Raw genomic sequence first — 27929 nt, forward strand, 5'->3', positions numbered from 1 at the left:
GTTCTCCCAAGCTAGGGTTTCAAGATGACCACTAAATGGGCCTCATATCTATTTCCACCTCCTTTCATAAATGACCCATTTGAATTAAATCAAATCCATTTTGTTGGACTTTATTATTAACTAAATGAGTTTAACTAAAATAAATAATACGGGCTAAAATAACCCATATTAATTATATAGTCAATATATTCAAGTCAACAATTTGACTTTGACCCGAACAATGTGTAACGACACTTGATAAAATTTCTGTGCCTACAAACACCATATTACTAAACTTCTCAAAGAAAGGATTTTCCTTTCTTTCAGAAGGAATTGGCTCTTTCATGGCTAAACAACACCAGTTCTTGAAGAACCTCTTAGTCTTCCACCAGAAATCTGCAGGCCAGTTGACGTTGATGCTCTCATAATTCATAAACTTCTGAGCATCTGCACGAGTGTCTTCGAATCGAGTATCTGACATACCCACCACAGAGGATACTAGCGTCTGCTGTCTGAGCAGAAGGTATGACATATAATCTGAGAGTGCCTTGCTGAAACTACGATATTTTGACGTTGCAGCATCAGTTGTTTTCCAGTAGCAGATATCAGTAGCAAGGTGCCAAATCAAAAGACTTTCATCATAATCAACATCTACTGTCCAAGGGCTTAAGCACTCGGAAGCAAGGTAATACTCGTCTTGCATAATTAAACTACCTCTAGCAGAGCAAACTTCTTTAGCTTCCCCTATCTCAGTGGCTAGATCAGCTTTGTCCTTTATCTCTTTTATGACAAACTCGATAAGGTCCTCTTCAGCCTCATGTTCTTGGACATATAGAATTCCAAGTAAGATATCCCTAATACGCTTTATTCTTGAAATGTACTGGAAGCCGATGAATGAAGGGAGTGGCTTGAAGCATCGCTTTAACAAATTATACTCTGAGATGCATTTAGACCATCTTCTACGATGAGGTTGCCTTGCCAACCTTGACCACCTAAGAAACATCAGCATAAGTGGTTGGTAGTAGCCTTTGAGCTTGCTATCAAACGATATGATAATTATCCACCAATCCGACATTACAAACATAAGAGCAGCACATATGTCCAATGTTATAGCCCCTCCAAGCAACACAAAGGTAATTATAACATCAATACTATTGTATTTGCTTCTGTCATTGACAGAGAAGAGCAACAGAGATGCTATAACAAAAAAGAAACAGAATACTCGGCCAAAAGCTCGTTTCCTTTGCAACAAAAATAACTTTGTGTAGAAAACATCATAGATTAAGTTCAGCTCAATCTCGATGATCCTAAAGGCATCCTTAATCGGCATATTGGCAAAAAAGTCTCGACTTAATTTACGATCTTTTAAGCTCAAAAAACCGTCTGCTAGGAGTGCTTTAAACAGCTCATAATATCGATGAGCATCTACAACTTGCTTCTCATCCTGATTCAGCTCTTTATCTAAAGAAGTACCACTAGCATTTGTGTCGTTGACATCATTTGTAACACCATCTATCATTGACGGCTGCTGATCATCATATGTATCTTGTCCCTCTGTCTTTACACCGCCTTCTACCCGACCATTTTTCCCTTCAAAAACTGTTGGAATATAAGCATCCTTGGCAGAATTGTACTCTTCCATTAACCTGGCATAGTTAGGCCCAGGTTCGGGTTCAGCCACCAGGGATTCTCTAAAACTGTCACTGCTAGCGAAAAACAAAGCACATGTTCGCTCGAAGTACTTGATAATTCCCTCAACAAACATAAATACCGTAGGCAACCACAAATTGTTATCTCGAAATGATTGGAAAAAGACATAGGCAGTGATAGATACCTGAGTAGCCAGCTGAAGAGCGTGTCGATTCCACAGCTCGTTGTCCTCCAAAGCTAGAGCAGTGATTGTATCAGGACCACCAAGATGCAAAAGAAGAAATGGTGCCCAAAATGCGAATAGCTTAACCGTCTCAGGTGAAGCTCCATCGTTGCTAGAGATCAACCCAATGACAAACACTCCAATCGCGTCAGCTGACAAATAAAGCAGCCAAATAAAGAACCTCAGATAGCTATTTGCACTAGATTTTCTTAAGGGAGCAAGCAAAGTGAGAAATGCTTGGATAAACAGACTGACTAATATGAAGACACGAACATCCCATATTTCGAACAAATGTTTCACTTTCTCTATACTTTGGTTAACCATTTGATTATCTCAACTGGTAAACTAAGCTAGGAAATTATTTGTGGGTTAGACCAAATTCTAAGATAAGAGTAATTATGTAGGTGGTTTTAACAATGGGCTCATGATTCATGAAATGTATTTTGCTTTATTTTTGGAAAACAACCTTAAATTATGACACTACTCTGAGGTTTTTTTTTTCTTTTTTTTTTTTTTTAAAAAAAGGCCACTACTATGAGCCTATGACAGAGTTACTTTGCAAATATGATTGGCAGTTTTAGTAATTTTTTTTATCAAAATAAAATAAAATAAATAAATGAAATAAAGATCTTATGTTGACTTAACGATTTTGTCTTTAATAAACTAAGAACTTTTAATACATGCCAGCAACTTGATATATGTCCCATCCTAATACGTAGTAGTTAATTAATGTATAATTATATATACAATGAAAATCATGGATCTCGAGATAATTTGCAAAGATAATGTATAAATTAAAATAACTTAATCTCCCTACCTAATTTTCTTATTCAAATCAAAGAATCAACTCGGCGTTGTTTGGATGGATCATTTGGAATGGGTTTGAATAGAGTTAGAATCTCATACCCATGGGGTTTTAACCCTCCTCTATACTCATGAATCCCATACGTACCCCTGTCCCTAAGATTCACAATCCATTCAATTAATGAAAGATATAATTCATTCCAACAATAAAACCAAACAACTTTGAATGAACTAGAATGAGTTTTAGAACTCATACCTCTCTAGTATGATATTCCATACTAATCTATCCATTCCAACTAGATTGCATAATTAGTGATTTTAAAGGGTTAAAATTGTATGCCAATCAGTAATGTGGAAATTAAAGTAGCTCCTAATATAAGATGGTGGTTTTTTCACCTCTTTTCTGATGCGAGACAATTCAATTGTGATCTAACTTAAATACTATCTCCGTTAATTATTATAAGCAACTTTTAAAGTTTTTACATCTCTTAAATAATACCCAAAATTGCACATAATCGAGGTAATAGTATATTTAAATTAACTTATTGTTGGGAAATTTCTATGAGACATCTAGCATTCTTGCTTGATTCTGGTTTACAGTAATTAATTAATTACTTGCGCTGTGCTGCGCTAGTTTCTCATAAAGACTTTGAATATTATAGACTTTGCATCGATTGTGGTACTATTTAATAAGGCTACTCGTAATGTAGCCGTTGACTAATTATTGATTGACTAAATAATCAACCAATGCTTATTTCTCAGCTGATGCTTATCAACAATGAACTGTCTTTTGTTCAATTGACTATTTGTACAGATCTTAGAACCAGAAATAATTAAAATTAGAGTTATAATTAGGAAATTTGGCCAAACCACCTTTTATAAAAAGTATTTTGCAAGAAACCACCTTATAATTTTTTTTTGTTTTTGCAATGTCATACCTTAATCATTTATTTATTTATTTATTTATTTATTTTATTTATTTATTTTTTTTTTTTTGCAATGACACTTATAAGGTGGTTTAATCAACACCCTCAAACCCAATTTCATCATCAGAAAACATTTAATCTTCTCTTGCTTTGATTTGGCCATAACCACAATAATTACATCATGTCCAACACTGCAATAACAACTTCTTCGTCCATGAATCCTCTGATATTATCCCTCGTCGAAAATGGTAAAACTCTTTCTAGCCAACTTAAGAAGGCCAAAACCCAAACCAAGATAGAAGATAATAGTTCTACCATCACCAGGCAAGAGAGTCTAAAAATCATTCATGAAGATGTTCAAAAGGTGGTTCATCAAGTACTCGAAAAAATCGAGAGTCACCAACTTCCATCATCTTTCCCTGAAACTATCATCCCTAAACTCTATCAAAAAATCCAAACCATTCTTCATAATTTCATCAAGCACGACACTGATAATTCCCCAAAATACGAGGACCTTGCAAAGATTGTTAATGACAAGAAGCAATCATTAGCTGTTGGAGCCTCTCCACAACTTGGTGTGCAGCCACATCACAGTAAGTCACACACCGGTAATTCCACTCAGCTTGAAGCTTCTAGTACTTATGATGATCAGCTAGAAGATGGGTTTTCAAGCCTCGGTGATACCGAGAAGAGTTGTTTGATATGCTTCTATTTGTTCTCTGCTGGTAAAGAGATAAAGAAAAGAGAGCCGATCCATTTGTGGATTGGCATGAATTTAGTTCAAAATCAATCCGAGGGTGCGCAAAAGTTGGCTAAGCTTGTGGCCAACGGATTCATTGAGCGCACTATTGGCAACAAAATGTTGTGCAACAGGTACAAGATGAATGGAAATGTCCGCCACATGGTGGCTTCAAAGGTCAACATAAAAGAAGAGGGTCCTTGGTTGATAATGGATCATCAGCCACAACAGCAGCCGCAGCAGCATCAACAGTCACAAAACTCACAACAACCAGCTAGTAACAATCCTGTTCCAACTATAGTTCAACAAAAATCGTTCCTCAATCGCATCTCTACCTTCAATCAGAAGGGTCAAGATGACAAAGATGTGATGGCGACCTTGGTGCTCAATATCAGAGAGAACTTTCTGGGTGGTACGACGTTCAAACGGCTCTCTGATAAGAAGAGCACTGTTAAAGTGCTACACCTTGGTAGCTGGGACCATAACCACAAGAGGTATATTATGGTTGAAGATATTGAAGCCTTGAAGGCTTTGATAAAGCAAATGGGGCAAGTGACTTATTTAAGCCTTGAAGGAATATCAGGAATTGTAAAATTGCCAGACTCTGTTTACAAGCTTGAGTATCTAAAGGTCTTGGATCTAAGAGCATGTCCTAACTTGGAGTCTCTTTCAGAAGGGATCGATTCGTTGAAACAACTTACACACTTGGACTTGTCCGAGTGTTACCTACTTGCCTACATCCCCAAGGGAATCGCTTCCCTAACCGAGCTTAGAGTGCTCAAGGGATTTGTAATTAATCCCGAAGATGCTCAAGGAAGGGGAAATAATGGAAAAGCTAAAGGAAAAAATGCATCTTCAACAGCATTATTTAGTGATTTATTGAAACTCAAGAAGCTGGTCAAATTAACCATCCGGACTAGAAGAATCAACTTTCCAACCACCGATGATTTTGTAACATTAAGTTCGATGGAGTTGCTCGAAAATCTCCGAGTTGCTTGGGTGGGGGGCTCTGTTGATGGTCCAACTGAGAGTGCTTCAGGAATATTTCCATCGAGCCTTAAGAAACTGGAGCTCCAGGCTGCCCCAGAGGACACAATGTCACGACTGCTAAGGCTAATTAGTGAAGATACAAAGAATTCTTTGGAAAAACTCTACATTCGAGGTGGCCGGTTTTGGGATCTAGGCATGGAGATGCATTGTTTTAAACATGTTCACACGATACGTCTCAGATACTTGCCTGAGCTCCGTATCGATTGGGACGAATTCATCAAGTTTTTTCCTAAGCTAAATCGTCTAGTGGTATCGGGGTGCCCCAATCTCATCTTCTTCCCATGTGATGAGAATGGTGTATGGGAAGAGACTAAAATTTTTAGCAGAGAAGATTAATTATATCAAATTAGAAATGTTATGCAAGTATTGTTTTTATCCCTTGTAACTCGCTAACTTCCCTTGATTCAAAATTTTGTTCTTGTTTGAACTTTGAAGTGTATCTCTCAATAAGTCAAAAATTCATAAAGTATTCATCGACTTATAAGTTTTTTTTTTTTTTTCTTTTGAAGAAGAAGAAAAGGATACAACTATATATTATCATCGACATATACATAAACAGCAACATAGAATCGTTAAAATGTAAATATGTAATTCATTTATTATAAAAAAAAAAAAAAAAAAAAAAAAAAAAAAAAAAAAAAACAAATTACACAAAATTCATTTCAATTTTTAAAGCATATATAGTTTCAAAATAATATTCACAAATTTCATTCAATCTAAGTTATTTTCTCTTCCCTTCTTTATGGTTCCCGCTCCCATCTAGTTTAAAATTTCACTTCTCTTGCATACTTCATTTGTTACTAAACAACTTATAAAATATTCGAAAAAATAAAAAATAAAAAACCACAAACCAACTTATACACTATCGAATGCTAGCTCCTAACATATACTTCCTTTGTTCTCTTTGTAACACTTTTCATTCTATGTTTGCCAATGTGTTATTTATATTATCAAAATCTTTTAATACTAATATGGAAAAAAATATAAAAATTTGATTCACTACAAGATGAGACGGATCTACCAATTCCAAAAAATTATATATTTCACTAACTGTATACGAAATCTTAGCACATCTAGATAGTCAAAGTGTAGTACAAGAATAGCATAAAAGTCAAAGTGTTGCATTTAAACGAGAACCGAAAACTTATTTACAACAAATCTCACTTACATAGATAGAGTAATAGTTTAGTCTTTGCGCCGATGTAGCACCTAAAAAGAGGGAGTACTTCATCTGCAAAAAAAAAAAGGTTTGTTGACTTGGTGAGGAGACAGGAGCAGAGCTTTCTATATAAGTAAGAAAGAGCAGTACAAGAAATAAAATACAGAGGAAAAGGGTTAGAAAGAGGTTAATAGATTGAGTAAAGAGGGAGATAATAAAAATTATGGAGATCACAAACAATATTTCATATCTTTTGAAAGCTTCAAATAAAATCCAACTTAACAAAGACATAGAAATGGCAGATATCATTCACAAAAAACTGCTTCATATCGTTGCGATGCTGCAGTCTGCAGAGAAGAGGGTGAAAACAATGGGTGGGCGAGGATGTTTAGACAAAGGGGTGCAGAACAGAATCAAATATGGCTTGTGCCTGCTGGAAATTCTTCTCGACGAGCATAAGCAAGGTACGTAGCACAATCCCTTTTTCTTTTAGGTTGTATTCTGGAATTCAAGAAATAACAGTTATTCTGTTATTGACTTTCTATCATAATTTAGGGGCTAAGGTTTTTGTTATTGTTGTAAACTTGTAATACATAGTACATTTTTATCATCTTTTATTCATTTATTAAAAATTTATAACATTACTAAAATTCACATGAAAATTATTCAAAACATTTAAGGAGTTAAATAAATCAATAAACATGAAGTGGTTTTATTTAAAAAAAACATATTTATACTCACTCCGTTTGTGCAAAAGGTGGTAATAGGGGTGCTAATTGAGTTAAGCAGCTCTCGAGCACCTCGAACTCGACTCGATTAAAACTCGACTCGAATTTCACTTTAGATATTAACGAGCACGAGTTGAGCAAGCTCTAACTCGACTTATAAGCTTGTGAGCAACTCAATAACATATTTTGTTAATATAGAATTTACAAACAAAGTTACCATGTTTAATAAATTTGACACTTATAAAGTGTTAATTTATATTATCAAAAAAGAAAAGAGTAAATCCTTAATAATAGATATATATAAAAAAGAAAACAATATAAAGTGAGTTAAAAAAAATAAAGGCATATTATTATAGAAGGACCAAAACATTAACGAGCAGATTGTGAGAGAGTAGACTCGACTCGAAACTTTAACAGCACGAGTCGAGCAGGTTTTATTTGCTCGAAACTTTAGTGAGCACGAGTTGAGCACATGTAAAAAGTTTTCGAGTTGAGTTGAGCACCTCTCAGCTCGTGATCGACTCGCTCGATAAGCAACTCTAGTGGTAACAGTGATAAAAAAAATCCTAAAAACACACATAAATCAAGGTTTATCTCAATTCTTTGTTTTGTTGTAAATTGGTAGGAAATACATCAAGGGATTACAAGGATTACTTTAGGTGGCTGGCTAAGGAGATTTTAGAGAAGTTACCTTCATTTTCAAATCCAGATTATGAGGCGCTTGGTTTAATTAGAGAGGTTGAACTCGACGGGAGACGAATGAGAGAGGTACAGGAGATTGTAGACATGTTGCTGTCTTCTGACTCAATGTCAACCCCTGTCTTAGTTTTTCCAATCCTTGGAATGCTTGGCTCCGGTAAGACTACCTTTGTGCACCTTGTCTGTACCAACAAACGAGTCCAAAAGCACTTCCCCTATATAAAATGGGTAAACATTTCTGGTGCTCACAGTGGTACAGAGGTATTAAGGCATGTTGTTCAAGAACTTAGCTATAGAAACGACGACTACAGCGATCTTTCAGCTAATGAGCTTGCTTCAGAGTTTGAATTACGATGCAGTAATTCGAAATACTTGCTTGTATTAGAGGACTTGTCAAATGATGATGGTGGGAAATGGTTCGACTTATTAAATCCATTGATGTGTCTTTTGGCTAGATGTAATCCTGGAAGCAAAATATTTGTAACCTCCAGGTCTGCGGCTGTAGAAAATCCTATCTTTTTCCGACTGCCAATGCCTAAAGGTATGCCCCATCTCTTGGGACAACTCCGCCATTATGACTCTATTGCTTTCTTTAACAGCATAGCATTTAGAGAAATAGCAGAATATGATAGAAATCCTCATCTCACAAGCATTGCTCTTGAAATTTCAAACAAGTGTGCAAATAATCTTCAAGTCATAAAAATCATTGCTTCTATTCTTTCTATTCTACCTCATCCTAAATGGCAACATTTCAATGAAGTCGCGCTAGGTAGTCAGAATCCTGTAGAACATATTCTTTCAGTAATAGATCTGATGCACCAACGACTCTTGAATTACTATTCTCTGTTTCCTTGTGACTACCAATTTGACAAGGATGAATTGAATCATCTTTGGGAGGCTCAAGAACAGTCAGTATTTTCAGAGCCATACGAAGAAACGACAGATGTTAATTTTGAGAAACTACTGGGCAATGAATATCTATTTGAATGTCATAAAAGCGACAAAAGCGGCATTTTAGTGTACTACAAGGGCAAAAATGTTTTGGTTCATGAGTTGGCAAAACATCTTGCAAGCGAAGAATACCGATTATTTGAGAAGCCTGCAAAGGAAGTTGATCATCTAGGAATACAACATATGAGCTTTGTTATTGACTCAACTTGGGAACCTCCATCTTGGCTTTTTGAGGCCAAACATTTGAAGTCTCTTCTTTTTTTCCCTAACAAATCAAACAAGTTCATTGCTGTTCCTGGCATTAATTTGATATTGGGAATGCTAAAGGCCTTGCTTGCTTTGGATCTAGCCGCGGTGAACTGTAGAAGTTGTCTGAATTCCATAGGGGAGTTAAAATACTTGAGGTACCTCAAACTTGGTGTCTGCTTTGAATCTCTTCCTGAGTGCATTACAAACCTCAAATTCTTGCAAACCTTGGACCTTCGATGCTCTAGAGTCCGAAAGCTACCAGAAAGCTTCCATAAATTGTGCCATTTGAGGCACTTGTATGTTGGACATAGATTGACTGATCTTCCGCCCAGGTTTGGAGAATTAACAGAACTGCAATTACTAGATGTCTTTATAGTAGGACACAATAATGGGTTAGATGCACTGGCAAACATCATTCATCTTGCTGGGAAGCTGAAGATACATTATCGTAGAGGTTATGAGGAGAATGTATTACAAGAGGACACGGAATTTTTGAAGGACAAGAAGCTTCATGAGCTCTTATTAGAATGGCCACCTTCAAATGAAGAGTCGTCAGCTGAGAATTATCAGAAGGAAGATGCCATGATGTCAGAAGTGTTGCAGCCCCCTCCCACCCTCAAAAGTCTAACAATTAAGGGTTGGAGGGGAGTGAGGTTTCCACAGTGGGCAATAAGTAATTTCTCTGTATTGCTGAGTAACCTTGTTTCCTTACATATAGTTGACTGCAGTCGATGCAAACATCTACCGTCCATCAGTAAACTTGGTTGTCTTAAGTCTCTTCAGCTATGGGGCCTTAATGCCTTAGAATGGATAGAGATTTGTGATAGTAAGTCATCTGAAACACCATACTTCCAATCCTTAGAGCATCTAAGTTTGGCTGATTTGCCACAACTAAAAGGATGGTTTAAGATGGAGGAGCATGATCACGAGACCACTGGTGGCCCGGAGTCAACGCCAATGCCTCAGATGCCAAACCTTCAATCAATAGAGGCAAGTAACATCCATAAGGATCTCCTACCAAAAATCTTCTGTGTCCAGGCATCACCAGTATCATCACCATCAGCTTCAACAGCACAGCCAATGCTTCAAAGCCTCCGCAGTCTAAATTTGACAAATATGTCAATGCCAGAACCCCTTCCAAAGGGATTTGAATACCTCACAACACTCGAGGAGATCTCTCTCTGTTGGCTATATACTTTGACAATCTTACCGGAGTCAATTGGGAACCTTGCTCATCTTCATAAGCTTGTCATTCGATATCTGCCAAATTTAGTGGATCTCCCTGAATCACTAGCTGGCCTCTCTGCTCTAAAGCATGTTGAGATTCGATATTGTCCTAAACTAAAACAAGTTCCCAAATATTTTTCTAACCTCAAGTCTTTACAACAACTCAATATTAAGGAATGTGTGAACCTGAAGAATAGATGTCAGCAACCTAGTGGCGAAGATTGGCCTCTAATTCAGCACATCCCTAATGTGTATCTGGGATGAATTGCATGATTTAGGTAAAATTTTTTATTTCTCTTAAATTGTTGCTCTTTGTTTCAATTATCATTCTAAAAGGACTAGCTACTATGAGTATAAAACCTTATTGTTTACATTACTCCTTTGGTTCTTAGACTGCTAATTGTCTGTCACAGAACTCCTCAAGCAAATTATTACTTTTGTTGCTGTCAGTTTCTAAACCTTTATTATGGTAAGCAATCATTTTTACCTTGTGAATTATGTTAATACACATGAAACAAACTCAACCAAAAGTATGAGATATCAACATGTTGTCTTATTCCTGTGCAGTTCGTGCGAGCAAAACATTGTTGCTGCAGAACCAGCATGACGACAGAAGGCAGCAGGACAAAGGATGATGAAGATGGTTGCCAGTTGGCATACATGACAATTTCTTGGATTGTTCTTGTGGTTACATTCAAAATTTTCAAACTTTGGTATGATAGATTCTAGGACGGGAGGAGTATTATTTTTATCAAATGTGATATTTTATTGTGAACATTATGTAATTATTAATTTTTGACAAAAAGAAAACTCTATCTTAGTTCTTACCTAACTATAATGACCGCTATTATTCAAAAGACGGTTCTCATAAGTTCACACAATCACTATCTATCGTTACTCTTCGTCCTTAATCATCTCAGAAGTCAATATATTGTTTATGTTTAGTACATATTAATATCTTGACAGTTGTTTACAAATCTCGAGATGCTAATTAAATGTTTACGTTGATAATGGATTCTAATCTATCATCAGTCAATTAATTTTAACTAAAAAGAATGACCAAGACCACCAAAAAAAAATAGAGATGACGACAAAGATCATTATGATTCAATTTTTGAATGATTCAATTTCACATGTGAGCATGTGACATGTGATATTGTGATAGCTAGTGTTGGAACTTTTAGTGATCAAATATTTTATACTGTACGGAGTATATTGTTAGCTTTATTAAATTCACCAATTATAAGGTGTTTTGGTCTGACTTTTCTAACGTCTAATTTACTTATTTAATTTCACTGATTATGTAAAGAAAAAGCATTATCAAATGGGGTCTTGTTTAATTTATCTTAATGTATGTGTATTTTGCAAATATCTAACTTCCAAAATTTATACATATACAAATTACATAAATATGGCAATACACATAAAAAAATAATATATGCCTGATTTGAATTTTTATATTTTGTAATTGAATTTAATAATAAGAATAGAGTGAAAAGAAAAAAAAAAACATTTGATTAAATATTTTATTATGATAAGATGAAGAGTTATTAGGGAAAAAAAAGGGTAAGCAATCGAAATGTATTTGTAGGAACTAGAACCATGGACAAGGAAAAATAATTTGAAATGTAATACTGGGTAACAAATCAGATAATAATAACACACAAAATAGCAGCATGTTTCAAAAAAGGAGAAATGTGTCATTTCAGAAAATGGAGTTTAAGTAAAGTGTTACTGAGAAAAAGAAAGGGAGTGATTGGACTTTAACTGACCCAAAAATGACTAGTTAGCACAATATCTAAGTCTAATAGCTGAATATTTTGATTTAGAGTAACATGAACTGAATCATATTCATTGATAAGTGAATATTATTCTCATTCATTAGAGTAATTTAGGATCATAAATCATGTAAATTAGAGCATTTTAGAATGCATTTAGGGTATGTCACTATGTTTCCACATTTCTCTTTTTGCCTTGGTTTGGCACGTATCTGTCTTTGTGTAGGGGTGAGCTTAGGATAAGCCATGCAACAAAGAAAAGTGGAGAATTTGAGGAGTCATAAAGGATAAGGAAGGGGAAGAAACAAAGGTGTAAAGTCACCTCACCACTATCATCTCATCGCCAAAAGGAAAGAAGGAAAGAATACAAGTTATTAAAGAAAAATTTCAACTCAACTAAGCCCTTATTAAATCCTATGAAAAACAAAAGAAGACCCCTTAGCACAAGGGAAGCAAAGGAAGAAGCAAAGAAGCCTACAGATACATCAACAAGACCATTCTTCATAGGACTGTTTTGGAATCATATCCTTTCAACAAGAAAGCGATATTGGTCACTGAAATTCACTCATCTCAAAATAGTCGTGACCATAAAAATAAATAAATATAATAAAGATCGTTTTGTCTTGTTGCTCCTTAGAAGACTACTTTGTGTTTGGGGATATTCCCCCTAGCCCCTCACACCAGTCACACACACTAAATTATTTTTTTTTACAAATTTTCTTAGTCTTAACACTAGTACCTTAGTTCATAGGGTCTTTTTATTTTGCTTGAACATATATATTGCTTTCTTAGTTTAAATTTTAAGCATCTCAAGATTTGTGTTGCGCTTTAAATTTAAATCCTTGTGAGCCTTGGTGTCTTCCTCATCAAACCTTTCCAAGGAGATTATCTGTATGCATATCCATGGACTCTATCCCTTCATCTTGAACGATGCTAATATATGTTCATTTTGATAATCTTTAAGTTGATGTTCTTACCTCTTTTGGCAACGCTCTTCATGTTCATCTTCTAGTTTTAAGTTCTTTTCCCAAAATAATAACAATGCCTTTTTATGCTTTCCCTTGCTTATTGTAATTGTTTTCTTTCATTATGTGTAAGTAGTTCTCTTGGTCTAAGGGTAAATGACCCCCTATAGAGTCATAACTCAATAAATTTCATAGTTTAGCATTATATTTACAATGTAACTTGGTAAGTTTAGGTTGTGCTTTTCTACTTTGTTTACTGTATGCTGCAGTTTGTCTTAGTGATTAATTCTTGAAATTGGAGACTCAAAAGAAGGGATAGCTAGGTTAGTCATATTGTCTAAGATTAAAAGACTACTTAGCTTATACACTTTTACCTTAATTGAATTAGATCTCATATGTCAAAAGTCAGTGATAAGTCTTGTTTGGCTTAAGTTTGTCGCAATAACATTTTCTTAAAGTCTTTGCTGGTAAAAAGTGTAAAGGGATTTGATCAAAGCATATTCATTGATATTGTTTATAGTTAGCAATCCCTTAATTTACTCTTTAGGTTGATAGTCAAAGATATCCTTTATTCTTAGCTAATGTACCTACCTAGACAAGTACTCTAATGTCTCTAGTCATATTATATTGCTTACTCATGTACTATATATACTCATGGAATCACATCAATATAATTGTTTTCCAACATTCTCTTTCTCATAACTCTATCATGGTATCATGAGTTTTTGATCCATCTTTTCTTGCTTCCGCTACAACTATGGCTACACTATCAAAACCCTCTGCCAATGCCGACAAGTGATAGTGACCATACTCATGCTCCCTTCCCTCTCGAAAAGCTTCAAACCCAAATCAAATTTACGCTCAACTCTTTTAGCACCCCATATTTCATATACCAAGAGATGCTAATTATCTTTTTATTTTTCTCCAGACTTCTTATGGAGAAATAAACAATACTTTTCGACACCCCAAAGTTTATCCACCAAGTGTTGTCGAACATAAACTTAATTCTCCAAACCCCCCCCCCCCCTTATGGAGAAACAATCCCCTTTTGGCCTACGCAGTCTATCTACCTAGTTTTGCCAAATATAAACTCACTTCTCCAAACTTTTATGGAGATCCTCAAACTTTTTTTCTTTCAATGATACTAAATGTAATTCTTCTCCTATGAAAATGATCAAAATTACATCCTTCCTCTATATTTCATTTCCCTTCCCCCCCCCCCCCCCCCCCGTTAAAAAAAACTCCTACCTTGCTTCACGCATGCAATTCCTCCATCAACCAAAAAAAAAAAAAAAAAAAAATCATCTTTTTTCTCTTTTAGCTCCCAATTTGGCACGTACAAGTGTACAACTCACAATTGAAGAACCACCAACATCTTGAAGTGGCAATCAACAATCAAGAAGAACATTTCATTTTACAAGATTGTACTTTCCCCTGGGCCGTCCATCTTGCGGGGGCGTGTCAAGGATTTGATCAAATCACATTTATTGATATTGTTTATAGTTAGCAATCCCTTGATTTACTCTTTAGGTTGATAGTCAAAGATATCCCTTATTTTTAGCTAATATACCTAGACAAGTACTCTAATGTATCTAATCATATTATATTGCTTACATACTCAGAGAATCACATCAATATAATTTAAGCTTTCCAACATTCTCTTTCTCATAACTCTATCAAAAAGTAAAGAGAAATCAGAGTAGGCTTATAGCCTTATATTGTATTGTGTTGTGATGAGATAGGTATTACTTAATAACTATTAAGGCTCTATTCACTTCACCTTTAAAAAAAAAAATTCAGTAAAATTCATTCCAGTTCAATAGTAAAAAGTTCAATTTAGCCAAAAAAAAAAAAACAGTTTACAAAAAATCAGTAAACTTAAAAGAAGAAATATAATAGAAAATCAGTAAAAATAATTTATGTTCATAAAAACAATTTCACTTCAGTAAAATTAATTTCTTTTCTATAAAAATATTTTCAGTTCATCAGAAATAAATTCGATTCAGCAAAAATAAGGTCAATTGAACGGAGATTGAATTTTAATAGCCCTTTCGTATAACATTGGGAAAATAAATTAAACCATTATTAACTTATCAAAATAATAATTAAAAAAAACAATCAATCCGCCTAAGATAAATTTTCTCACAAGTAGACCAAAAAGATTATGATTATTAATTTCGGATAAAAGGAAAACTAATTCTTACTTCTTGGGCCTTACTAACCTAGTTATAAGCCTATAGCTATAATGGCTAATAGGCCCAAATGCCCAATACCATCCAAAAGAAGTCTCACATTATCACACATATGCTGTCTAAAAGGAACAGAGCAAAAACAAAATTCAGATATCATTTACTCAAGTGTAGAATGCAAATGGACCGGGTTTGGTATCTCGGCCACCTAATGGATTAAAAAGTTTATTTGGGCCTAAGAAGGGCCTCTGTGTTTGGTGCAATTGCTCATTATATATCATTTTAAGAAATTTAAATTTTCAACTTTCCTCTGTTTGTAAACGGGAGTAAATAATATTCCTTGTGTTGCTAAGCTTCCCAAAGGAAGAATTTTAATTCTTCCCTATCCTATCCCTCAGCCTCTTCATCCTACCATAGCTTTCTCTTCATTCCTTTTTTCCTTTTCTTTCTCATACACCAAGAAAACAAGGAAAAGAAAATGAATTTTGAAACTTGAATTCTGGTTTTCCATTGAAAATAAAATCCATTATAAAAAAGATTTCTTTGAACAAAACACAAGATGACCCATGAACACATATGGGACATGCTGGACATCTACTAAATATTCATATGAAGAATTATCTTTCAAAGTGAATAAATGAGTGAATGCTATTATGCTAAAACTTATAGGATATATAGCTGCCACAACATCATAGTTAAAAACTTTAAAGCTATGAATACATCTGGAAACTGGAACAACACATGGAGGGTTCTAAGCAGCATGAAGCAGATTGGTGTGTAAAAGCTGACCTGAACTGTCATGGAAGCTGTAACAATTGGATGTTGCGCAAATAAATCTCCCACTTCATTATTCTGTTTTTGCTCTGCTATTACAGGCCATGAAGTGCTGTTATTTAAGCCTGAAACATGAGATTACTTATTGTAAGGGAGTGATTAGCTACCTAATATGAATCTCAGTGCTATGCTTCAAAACTTGGTTAGTCACTGATGAAATGCCCCAATCTTACCACTAAGATATGGACTGTCATCATTTGTAGATTCAAATATTAAAACACTAGCCTATAGTGCTGTCAAATTTCAAACCGAAACCGTTTAACTGCCCGAAACCGCCCGACCCAAATGAAAACCGAACCGATTAAAAACCGTTTTTTTTTAAACCGAAAACCGACCCGAACCGTATTTTAGTAAACCCGAAACCGAATCGACCCGAAAAATGTTAAACCGTATAAGAACCGAACCCGTTAACAAACCGAACCAAATATAAACCGAACTGAAAGAAAACCGAACCGAAAAAGAACCGAACCGTATCTAACCCAAAACCGGTTCCAACCCGAAACCGTTTAAACTGGCAAAAAAACCGCTTACACCGAACCGTTAGCAAACTGCCACCCGTTTGCATCGAACCATTTAAAAACCGAACTGTTTGTAAACCGAACCGTTTATGAACCAAACCGCTTCTAAATCGAACCGTTTTCAAACTTTTTTATATAATTAAATGGATTTTTTTTTACGGGAATATAATTAAATGGATTAAATATTAGAAATCTTAGAATATTTTTTTTAAAATAGCAAGGCAAATTATTCATTAAGGGCCCTGCCTCAAACTATTAGCAACACTACTGCCTCTAGTCATGTATATAAATGATTAAATAAGAAGCATATAATAACCTAATTGTAAACACAATAATACATTAATACACTAACTCTTATAATCTACTTCGTAATTAACTAGTAAGATCAGTATGACTAAACTTGAAACAGAACATAATATGTATTTATAAAATCAATGAGAATTTGTTTATAATATGATGCCTAAATAGTAAATATGAAATGATTCGCAACTTTATATAAAACTTGTGAACGCAAAAGGTTAGCAAGTACTATCAAATTTCAAACCAAAACCATTAAACTGCTTGAATCCAAACAACTCGATAAACAATTTATTTTTTAAAACCGAAAACCGATCTGAACCGTAATTTAGTAAACTTGAAATTGAACCGATATGAATAACGACGTTAAAGTGGTTAAACCATCGAAGGACCGAACCGAACCGGTTAAAAAATGAACCAAAAAAGAACTAAACCAGTTATAAACTGAACCAAAAAAGAACCGAACTGTTTCTAACCCGAAACCATTTCCAACCCGAAACTGTTTGAACCGGGATAAAAACCGTTTACACCGCACCGTTAACTAACCGCAACCCGTCTGCACCGAACTGTTTACTACCCGGACTGTTTAAAACCCGAACCAAATTAAAACCGCTTAAGAATAAACCGAAACCGAATCGAACCGATAACTATTTAAACCGAACCAAAATCGACCCGTGAGACAATTAAACCGATTCCAAACCGACCCGATTGAATACCGAACCGATTTCAAACCGAACCGAAACCGAACTGTCAAACCGTTTTGACAGTGCTACTAGCCTAACATTGGTTAGATGTTGGCTGTGGACAATTCACCAACATTCTTCTTGCCTTGTACATCATGCATAGCACCTACGTTTACATGACTGTCAGAAACGAAAATCAGCAAATCATCTCTGACAGAAGTAATAAAGTATAATCACCAAGTGTATTCCACCCAAATTTGACACATTGTCATGCGCTAATGCCCACATATTATATGGAAGGAAGCCAGCCACTTAATAGGCTTTCTACATGATGCATCGCATATTATACTAGATCTTTACACTGCTCTAATAAAATTCATGTCAGGTGACCAATAAACTTGAGCGGAATAGAGATTATATGACAGCCCATTTACCAAAAAAAGAAAAATCAATATTAACACCTAAATATAGCACTAATGTGAAGCAAAGTGTAGGCAAATGAATTGGCATTCCTAATGGACAATCAGTACAAAACAAGCTAGATAAAAGATAGGGGGAAAGCTATCAGAACCCATACCAACAATTTTTTTCTGGAATAAAAAGATATGGCCAGCAAGAAAGACTTAGGTAGTATTCAGGGATTGTTTATTCTATACAATTACTCCATATTGTAATATTGTACACACTAAGCACTCAGAGAAACAAGGCATACTATGTATACACATTAGTTTTAGAATCGAGAATAAAACTTCGTAAGAAAAACAGAGGGTTTTTTTTTTTTTTTTTGGTCGTTGCCTCGTTGCATTCCATTTGATAGCAATAATTCAAGTAGCTCAAATAGTATTCTACATTGATAATTCTACCTGGACAAACTTTAGCAAAATGTTCTTTAATTGTTTCAATCTTTCTCGACCTTAGTAGTATTCCAGAAAGATGACATGAAGAGTTGCTGTGGTGGACTATATCATCAGAACCCAAGAGAAAGCTCCCTTAACACCCAGCAATCACTTGAACAGGGACATATCACTTAAAGACTCAACCCTGTAAAGTGTAAACTCAATATACCTTGCTGACTACTGGGTTTCCCAGCTTTCCCTAGTTCCTCATGTATTTAAAAATCAAAAAATGAGGTAAATTAAAGTGATAAGGATCAAGCAAGAGTCTGGCTGGACCAAAAACTGAGGTTGCAGAGAGCAAAGACTTGCAATATCACAGATAATAGGCTACAAATCTAAGAAGCAAATGAAATGCATGACAAACTTAAGAATCAAAGTCAACTAACCTTAACCTTTGTGTGAATTGACCCAGAATGAAAATATGGTTTTTCTGATCCAGGAAGCTAAAATGCCCCTGCGATGTCTCAATACCGACACATGGACACTGCAAATAGGAAAAAGAAAAAGTGAACATCTGATTATCCAGCTCCCAGTATAACAAACTATAATCAACAAACCATATTACAATGGAGGAATAAAAAAACCTAAGCAATTTTTGATTAAAATAACTATTGATAAAAGTCCATAAGACCATAAGTAAATAGTTGACAATCAAATAGTAGAATCATGTAACATAAAAACAACAATATAGCACTAATAGCTTCTGCAACTATATTGTATAATTAAATGTTTTTTGAGAAATAAAACAGACAGCAGCCTATCTTATGCACTATTTATGCAAAAAGAGCTTATTAACAGTGAAAATGAAAGTAGGGATATGTACTTGCCAGTGGATGGTATAAGGGACCGGTCTTGGCCATCTGGCCATTCACACCTTTTCTCAAGTTCTGGACATTTCCAAATGTTAAGCTCTTGTAATGCAGTGAGTTCACAAAAAGATTCTGGGAGCGCCACCAAGTTATGGCAATTCCTTATTGACAACCGCCTAAGCTGGGTTAAGTTGCCAAACCATTCTGGTAGGCCCCTTAATTCAGAGAGCTCATCAATGTAAATTTCTCGAAGACTTGTGACATGGCATAGGCTCCTAGGAAGAGATTTCAGTTTTGAGATTGAATACAAGCTCAAGGAGCTAAGGCACTTCAGGCTTTGCAAAGCAAACGGCCTACCACTACTAGCCTCATCTTCCCCATCATCATCATTCTTGCAATCCCACAAATCCACTTTTTCACAGTGCCAAAGCTTCAAATCCTCAAGGGAAGAAAGACGCTGTAATGCACCAGTTATGTCTCTCAGTCTCCCACAATCACTGATTATAAGTTGCCTGAGAGATGATGGAGATTCGGCCACTAAATTTGTCAATTCATGGCATCCCTTAATTGAAAATGACTCCAGTGAACAAATATTAATTGTAAATGAATCCAGTTCATGAACAGATTCAATGTCCAGCTTCTTTAATGTAAAAGGAGTTGCAGAACAAGGTTCTGACAATGTTCTTAATGGATCCTCTCCACACAAGAGATGCTTTAGCAGAGTTCTGTGGATATCATATGCCTCCAAAGACTCAAGTCTTGGCACCAGAGGCATTGAACTCAGCTTCGGGCAACTGTATATTCTAAGCCACGAGAGCCGGGGAAAAACTCGCTGCATCGAAAAGTAATGCTGATTCCAGGCATGTCTCTGTTGATGTACATCACCCTTCACTTCTAATCTTGACCATCCCTTCAGTTTGCACAGATGCTGCAACTCCAGACGTTCTAGGGATGGGAAGTATGCTGCAGCAGGAGGGATATCATTGTCTCCAAAATCTACAAATTCTAATACTTCAAGGTAAGCAAGTTCAAGAAACCTGAGATGTGGCAGTTGACTCATGGGAGGGAGACATTTGCATCGGTGGCAAAATTGAATGCACAAAGAAACAAGGTTAGGGAGTAAACAAGGGGACTCATCAATCCCCCACCTTGGAAATCTCACTCCTGTCCAATCCATCACATGTAGCCTTTTAAGAGTCGGAGGAGGTTGCATGTACTCTAACACCAAGGTCTCTTCATCCTCATCAGCACGATTAGTTGGATCTCCATATACGGATGACCATCTTAATACTAAGTCAACAAGCTTCTTACCCTTTAAATTGGCCACCATTGCCTCAGATACAGCTTCTCTACGATATTTTACTTGATGGATCACCAAACGTCCAAAAAGATTGTTCAAGCAAGCCAGAGCATCTAGACCGTTACTTTTGCCCACTACAAATTTATCTAATGTGCAGAGAGATGTCAACAGCCCAAATCCAGATGGCATATCATTCAATCCAATTTTATTATTATACAAGTTTCTTAGATTGGTTAATTTGTTAAAGCCATTTGGAAATTCCCTAAGCAACTTACATGCCCGAATATCCAAAGTCTGCAAGTTCTGTAGCATTGTGATGGCCTCAGAAAGAGATAAAATGGAACAGCCAAGTCTAAGATACCTTAGGTGCACCAGCTTCCCTATGGAGCTCGGAAGACATTCACAATCAGCCTTAAACAAATCTAATGCACGTAAACACCTCAACTTGGAAAACATTTCATTGAGATTTAGCAATGTAGTATGTGATAAGAGAAGAACAGATCGCATTTGCTTGGTAGAGAGCAAAGAAGATGGAACTTCCCAAGAGGAGCCCACAATAAAGCTTGCATGCCTTATGCTGTCATTTATCTGTAGTTTTGATCCAGTTAGGACAGCAGTGTGTTCTCCAGCCACATATTGTGCCAAGTCATGCATCAAATCATGCATTTTATAGCTGATTATATCACCATCCTCACCTCTAACATCCTCTAGTAAAAAAGATCTTCTCAAAAGATCCATAAGATATACATCACCAACATCCATAGCACTTTCACCACCATATGATGACATAATGAATCCTTGGGCCATCCAAAGATCAATCAGATGCTGTTTCCTCAACACATAATCCTTGGGAAAGACAGAGCAGTATGCAAAGCATTGCTTTAAGTGTGAAGGCAAGTGATCATAGCTTAGCTTCAAAGTAGACATAATACTATCTTCATTCTGTTTTATCATCATCAGCTCCTTATCCTTGAAAATCTTCCATTCTATCTCAGCATCTTTAGAATAAAGAAGGCCAGCTATAGTCCGTATGACAAGTGGAACATCAGCACATCTTTTAACTATCTCTCTGCCAATGCTTGTCAAGTTTGGATTTCTATGCTCTTGTCCTTGTTTGAATGCTAGGTTTCTAAACAACTCCCAAGACTTCTCCTCAGACAGGCCTTTCAATTCATAGGGTACAACAGTGCCCATATTAAGAGCCACTACCCTAGACCTACAGGTTACAATTATTCTGCTTCCTTGTTTACCACCACATAGAAGGCGCTTCAGAGAAAGCCACCTCTCACGATCCTCGTCCCATACATCATCTAATACAAGCAAGTATTTCTTATCATTGACAGAATTCTGAAGGCGGATCTGAAGTTCTTCCAAACTCAAATGTTGACAATCACTACCAGTGACCGAGCTAAGAATTTTTCGTGCGAACTCTTCAATACTAACAACATCAGACACACATGCCCAACCCCTCAGCTCAAATCGTTTTTGAACATTTTTGTCATTATAAACAAGCTGAGCAAGAGTTGTTTTCCCTAAACCACCAATCCCAACAATTGGGATCACAGAATATCTTCCCTCAACATCATCAATGTCTAAAACCATATCTATAAGTGCTTTTCTATCTTCATCTCTACCAACTACCTCTTCCTCCATGATGAAAGAACAGGTACGTTCCTTTTTAGACAAACTAACTGAAGGTTGTTCCTCAACAGAGCACACCCCGAGATTAAGGCTTTGCATTTCTGAAGTTATGATTTTAAACTCCTTCATAACAGCCTTAACCTCATAAGCAACTTTGCTATTCCTGAAATGGCTAAAAGGACTTAACTTTGAAAACAAATTGTGTAGCGGTTTAGTCAGCTTACCCGCAGCAATCAGCTCGGTCTCTTTATCAGCTATTGCAACCTCTTCAAACAAATCCTCCATTTGGTACAGAACATTTTTCAGTCTTTTCAACCACAACTTTACAAGAGCTCCACTCTCTCCTTCCCCTCGCCTCTCCGCATCAAGAACCCGAGCTTGGATCATCATCATTGTTTTCTGAAGCTCCTCGACCTTATTTCTCCCACCAAAGTACAGGGCGATCTTTTCATGAGCTGATTTGCCTAGAACCCCCAGAAGCTTTAGAACAACATCTGACACTATGACTTCAGCCATATCTTTCTCCCCTTATATTTTCTCTAGCCTTTTTTCCCTTCAACTTTACTATCTTCGAAACCTCACTAGAGCTCAAGCAGAATATTGTCTTTTGAATCTTTTTTTTTATATACTTCCACAAAGTATCACTTGGATCAGGATACATACACCGGTGAAGGGATTGATGTAGCTTCAATCCTATAAGGTAAGATAGTTTGTATGCTAACTTAATTGTGGAAAAGTCTTTGATCTTGACAACTGGCTGAAATAATAGTCCTACTAGACTAATATGAGGAATACAATATACATATAATGTGAAACTTTGACAATTCTTTCAGATGTTGACAATATTTCTAAATTTTAACATAGATCTAACAGTATGTCAATATCAAGCACATCAAAGAAAGTATCATAACAAAAAGTAATAATGTCAAGAGGTCAAATCACAAAACTAAGAAAAAAATCTAATTTCTCAACAGCCAATATTCCTTATATATCAAATTTATAATTTTAAGGTGTATACAATACAACAATATCCCTACTAGGCTACTACCAATATGGTAATTCAGACAAGATCCAACACAAATTCCAGAATTATTTCTTGCCATAAGAACTTTTGACTGTTCTGATACAAGAGAAGCTCGATACAAGAAAATGCATCACATAAATCCAAGTATGTCATAATTCTAGGAAGTCATAAGCTTACATATTGACAGAATGTTAGGCTGTTAGGTGTAGCGAAAGAGCTTACTTCACTTTGATGCCCAGTGACTGAACGACGTCTGCCCTTCAATTGCCCTTTACTTGTACCAAAAACTTTTTCTGTAAGGAAGAAAAAAAAATCAGATGTTTCGTAATCAATATAACAAATGATTCTGCTGTATATGAAAGTCACTTTATGCGCGTTAATTTTCTTGTTCATACTCTCAAGTCTCAATGCAACATAAACGGACTGAAAATAAACTACTTAGTAACACTTTTGAAAAATCTCAACACAAGGACGACTTTGTCCACTTCTTATAATTGCGTACAATCATGACTACTAGACAATATAAGTAAATGTTGTTCCGGGTAGGTTCCGATGCCGAGATGCCTTGGGGTTGGTAAATGTTTACCGTCCAATTTGATACCTGCACAGTCAACACAGATGATCTAGCCCGGGGGTTATCCGAGAATAACCACTCCGATGCTTAAGTTAGTAATCTGAGGAGGAAGGTTTAAGAGAGAAAAAGAGTGTATATAGAGAGAGAAAGAGAGATTGTACCTTGAACAGGAAAATATGGCTGGGTATATATAGAGGGATAACCAAGCAGGTGCCACATACCTCTATAGGTGGCGCACCGACCTTATAGGTGGCGCACCGACCTTGTAGGTGGCAGGTGCCTGCGTGGTCTTTAAGCTGCTCTCCACGTGGCCGAGAAAACGTCTACCGGCTTTTGTGGATGTCGAGCTGTTTTGCTAATTGCGTATATAATTTATAATGTTTAAGGTGTTTATCGGCCAAAAGGCTATGCTGTCGGTACCATCCCGTACAAATGTGACAAGGACTTACATTAGTCTAAATTCATTATATAATAGACAATTAATAGTACGGTTTAACATTGAACAGTAAAACCTTGATAAAGATTTTATGCCTAAACTAAAGCGCTTTTGGTGTATAATTAACAAATGCATCACCAATCTGTTCATATCACATTCATATATACTTGGTAATTTGGTATATAGTACTACTTTTAAAAAAAAAAAAAATATGCACTTATACTTGAAAATAACTATATGCAGCATATTAGCAAAAAATCATACTCCAAATCAAACAAATGAAAGCAGTAAAATAAACCAGTCAATCAGTTTAGTTTGGTTCATAACATAGCCGCGCACCTGCCTACCATCCACCCAGCCTCGGGTTCGAGTTTCGGACCAGCATTTGTTGCACTGCACAGTATACAACAACGCAAAACAATTCAATACACTCAAATTTTGACACATTGAAGTTTCAAGTGAAATTAAAATAATTGAATAACAAAATTGACATCAAAACATGCTAATCATCAAATATTTATCTAATATACTAAAGTTTAATTCGGAATTAAGGTTAAATAGAACAATAGAATTTCAAAAATTCAGCGATTAAGTAGATAATTAATGCCTGCCTGATCACAATAATATGAATACAATTCAGCACTTTCTTTACAAAATGCTAAAAATTGAAAACCTAGAAAATTAAAGCTAATTGAGAATCAAAATCAAGTTGAATAATGTAAATCAAAAGGATAGATGATGTACCTTTTACTCTTGTAATTTGACAAATTGACAATACAAATGACAAATCGTGTTCATCAATTCGAATTTTTTGCAGATTTTAGAAGTCAGTGAATTGAATTTTGTAAGAAAATATAGAGGAAGTGTTATTATACAATCAAAAGGTGAAAACAAAATTTACGGAATTGAGAATCATAAAGTTAGGCGGGGCGGTGAATGATGATTTTCGCCGGAGGCAGTCATTTATAAGTCGGAAATTCAAGTCGATAATAGCATAAGTGTGACGAGAAAACTCAATTGTACATAAAATACGTGGTAGTATAGTCATTATCCGTAACGCACGTAAGAAAACGGGTAAAATGACAATTTAAAGGCAAATTGGATGGTTCCACACTTCCACCCATCCAATTATACTCTCGGAGTGTATTAGGGACCATGGTAACATCACAGCAATTTTTATTTCTGGGCAAAAAAAAAGTCAAAATATTACAAAATTGAAGGCTATGATCCACAGTTTTTGAAGAAATTTTGAGGTTTCGGGGTCTGGTGGCGAAAAATGTTGAGACTCTAAAGCTGTCAAAAACTAAACTGACCCAAGGACCCAACCTTAACCGACAATGATCTAATCCCATCCTGTACTCGAACAATGGGGTGGATTATAGCCTTCAACTTTGCCACTTTTTGCCACCGGGCCCCAAAACCTCAAAATTTCATTAAAAAGCGTGGATTATAGCCTTCAATTTTGTAATTTTTTTGACCTTTTTCCCCCGTAAATAAAAATCGCCGAGATGTTTACCATGATCCCTAATAACCTTCAGGAATCCAATTGGGTCGTTGCCTCGTTGGAACCGACAAATGTGCTCTTAAACAGTCATTATTTTACCCGTTTACAACTTGTAGTGATTTCGTAAACTCAAGCCTACCACAGACGTATATGACAACATATAATGATCATATGTGGTTTCAAACAGTATTATATGACCCCGAGATGTATCTCTTAGGGTCTCAAGGTTTTTCGCCACCGCGCCTCGAAACCTCAAAATTTCCTCAAAAATCGTCGATCATATATAGTCATCAATTTTGTAATTTTTTGACAATTTTTCAACCGACAATAAAAATTGCCGAGATATTTACCATGGTCTCTAATATCCTCCGGGAGTCAAATTGGGTCGATGGAACCATCCAATATGCTTTTAAACGGTCATTTTACCCGTTCACAACTTTTAGTGATTTCGTAAACTCAAACCTACCACGTATGTTTATGACAACATATAATGATCATATATGGTTTCAAACGACATTATATGACCCCGAGATGTATCCCTTATGGTTTCAAGGCTTTTCGCCACCGGGCCCCGAAATTTCAAATTTTATCCAAAAAGTGTGGATATAGCCTTCATTTTTATAATTTTTTGACCTTTTTTCGCCGGAAATAATAATTGCCGAGATGTTTACCATTGTCCCTAATACCCTCTTGGAGTCTAATTGGGTCGATGAAACCATCCAATATACCCTTAAACGGTCATTTTACACGTTCACAACTTGTAGTGATTTCGTAAACTCAGGCCTACCACGGACGTTTATGACAACATATAATGATCATATATGGTTTCAAATGACATTATATGACACCTAGGTATATCCCCTGGGGTCTCAACACTTTTCACTACCGGGCTCCGAAACCTCAAAGTTTCCTTAAAAAGCGTGGATTATAAGCCTTCAATTTTGTAATTTTTTCACATTTGTTGATGTATAAAGGTTTTGATGATGAGGAACTTAAACTGAAGCAAACTCATCTAATAAAGATTTCTAAAGTGTTTGTTTAGCTTAGGTGAAATTGATCTTGGAGATGGAAGAAGTAACTGATGCTAAGAAGGCTTGAAGAAGTTCTTTGTTCAGAAAGTTAATCAATGCGAAGAAGAGTTCTTTCACAGGAACTAAGTTCCCTAACAGGAACATTCCCTAACAGGAATTTGGAGATGAAGGACTAAGTTCTTTGGAGGAACTTAGTCATACGTGAAGCCCAAGTAATTCAATCAGATCAATAACGCAGCGCAGCAATTGTTTAGTTAAGAATTTATTCTTCTAGATTTATTGTTAATATGTTAAGTTTGATATGCATGGAATTTATTAGAAGCGTGACAAGTTAGCATTGGCAAATTAATTAATTCCGGAAAATATAAAAGATAGATTTTGAAAAAGATTTTATACTTAAAATCGTATTTTCCTAAAACTGATGATAAGAAGATATTATGCTTCTTAACTTATTATTTCTATCTTATTTTCCGAAAAGATATTCTTTGCATAAGATTTATTTTGAAAACGTGTTTTTAAGATAAGTTAAGTTTAACTTATTTATCTTTTTGAAAACCTACTTTCTATACAAGTCTTACTTGTATAAATAGTAGAGAACGAATTGAGTTTTGTTTTTCTTTTGTGAGTTTTATGCGTGAAGAATTACAGAGCATATACATTGAGTAAGTTTGCCAAAGCTTTCTAACTTGTCATATTAGTTTCGAGTTTCATGCATAGCTTACCTATCATATACTAGGGTTTGTTCATTTGTATCTGGTTTGGGTTATTGGGTAGAAAGAGTTTTATTTATGTAGTCTTGTATGTACTTCTGGTGAGAAGGGAAGAATTGTACTAAGGCAGTACGAGAGAGTCTAAGTGTGGTACTTAGACTGGGTAGAACAGAGAGCTGTTCTGTGGTGAGTTCAGTTAGGAACTTGAGAGTAGAGTCTTTATTATAATAGGTTGTAACTTGGTGTTTGCCCTATTATAGTGAAGTGGTTTGCGTTTGAAATCCCTAAGGTAGGGTCGAGGTTTTACTTCTAGTTGGGCACTAGAAGGTTTCCTCGTAAAATTGTGTGTGCTTTAC

At 35.7% G+C, this 27929-nt stretch overlaps 3 protein-coding genes across 6 annotated transcripts; 1 reads left to right on the top strand and 2 right to left on the bottom strand.

Annotated features, from left to right (window-relative positions):
• Positions 1 to 172: 172 nt before the first annotated feature.
• Positions 173 to 2176, bottom strand: LOC145594432 (uncharacterized). The gene has a single exon (XM_081650743.1). The coding sequence runs from the start codon at positions 2174 to 2176 to the stop codon at positions 173 to 175; it is 2004 nt and encodes a 667-aa protein (XP_081506869.1).
• Positions 2177 to 6444: 4268 nt separating this feature from the next.
• On the bottom strand, positions 6445 to 23044 carry LOC145593759 (putative disease resistance protein RGA1). 4 transcript variants are annotated; one of them, XM_081650108.1, is made up of 4 exons: positions 19372 to 23044; positions 18931 to 19028; positions 16106 to 16215; positions 6445 to 6602 (listed from the first exon to the last, which is right to left on the bottom strand). In XM_081650108.1, exons 1-2 carry the CDS (start codon positions 22808 to 22810, stop codon positions 19009 to 19011), a joined length of 3459 nt encoding a protein of 1152 aa, XP_081506234.1. In that variant the 5' UTR covers positions 22811 to 23044; the 3' UTR covers positions 6445 to 6602; positions 16106 to 16215; positions 18931 to 19008. The 4 variants fall into 4 exon arrangements, with proteins under 4 accessions (XP_081506234.1, XP_081506236.1, XP_081506233.1 ...); XM_081650110.1 differs by lacking the exon at positions 16106 to 16215; XM_081650107.1 differs by lacking the exon at positions 6445 to 6602 and having other exon boundaries at positions 15820 to 16215.
• LOC145594433 (disease resistance protein RGA2-like) lies at positions 6826 to 11576 on the top strand. Its single transcript, XM_081650744.1, has 2 exons — positions 6826 to 6994; positions 7884 to 11576. Exons 1-2 carry the CDS (start codon positions 6826 to 6828, stop codon positions 10646 to 10648), a joined length of 2934 nt encoding a protein of 977 aa, XP_081506870.1. The 3' UTR covers positions 10649 to 11576.
• Positions 23045 to 27929: the final 4885 nt, after the last annotated feature.

Source organism: Chenopodium album, chromosome 19 (genome assembly GCF_948465745.1).
Source record: "Chenopodium album chromosome 19, dcCheAlbu1.1, whole genome shotgun sequence".
Lineage (NCBI taxonomy): Eukaryota > Viridiplantae > Streptophyta > Magnoliopsida > Caryophyllales > Amaranthaceae > Chenopodium > Chenopodium album.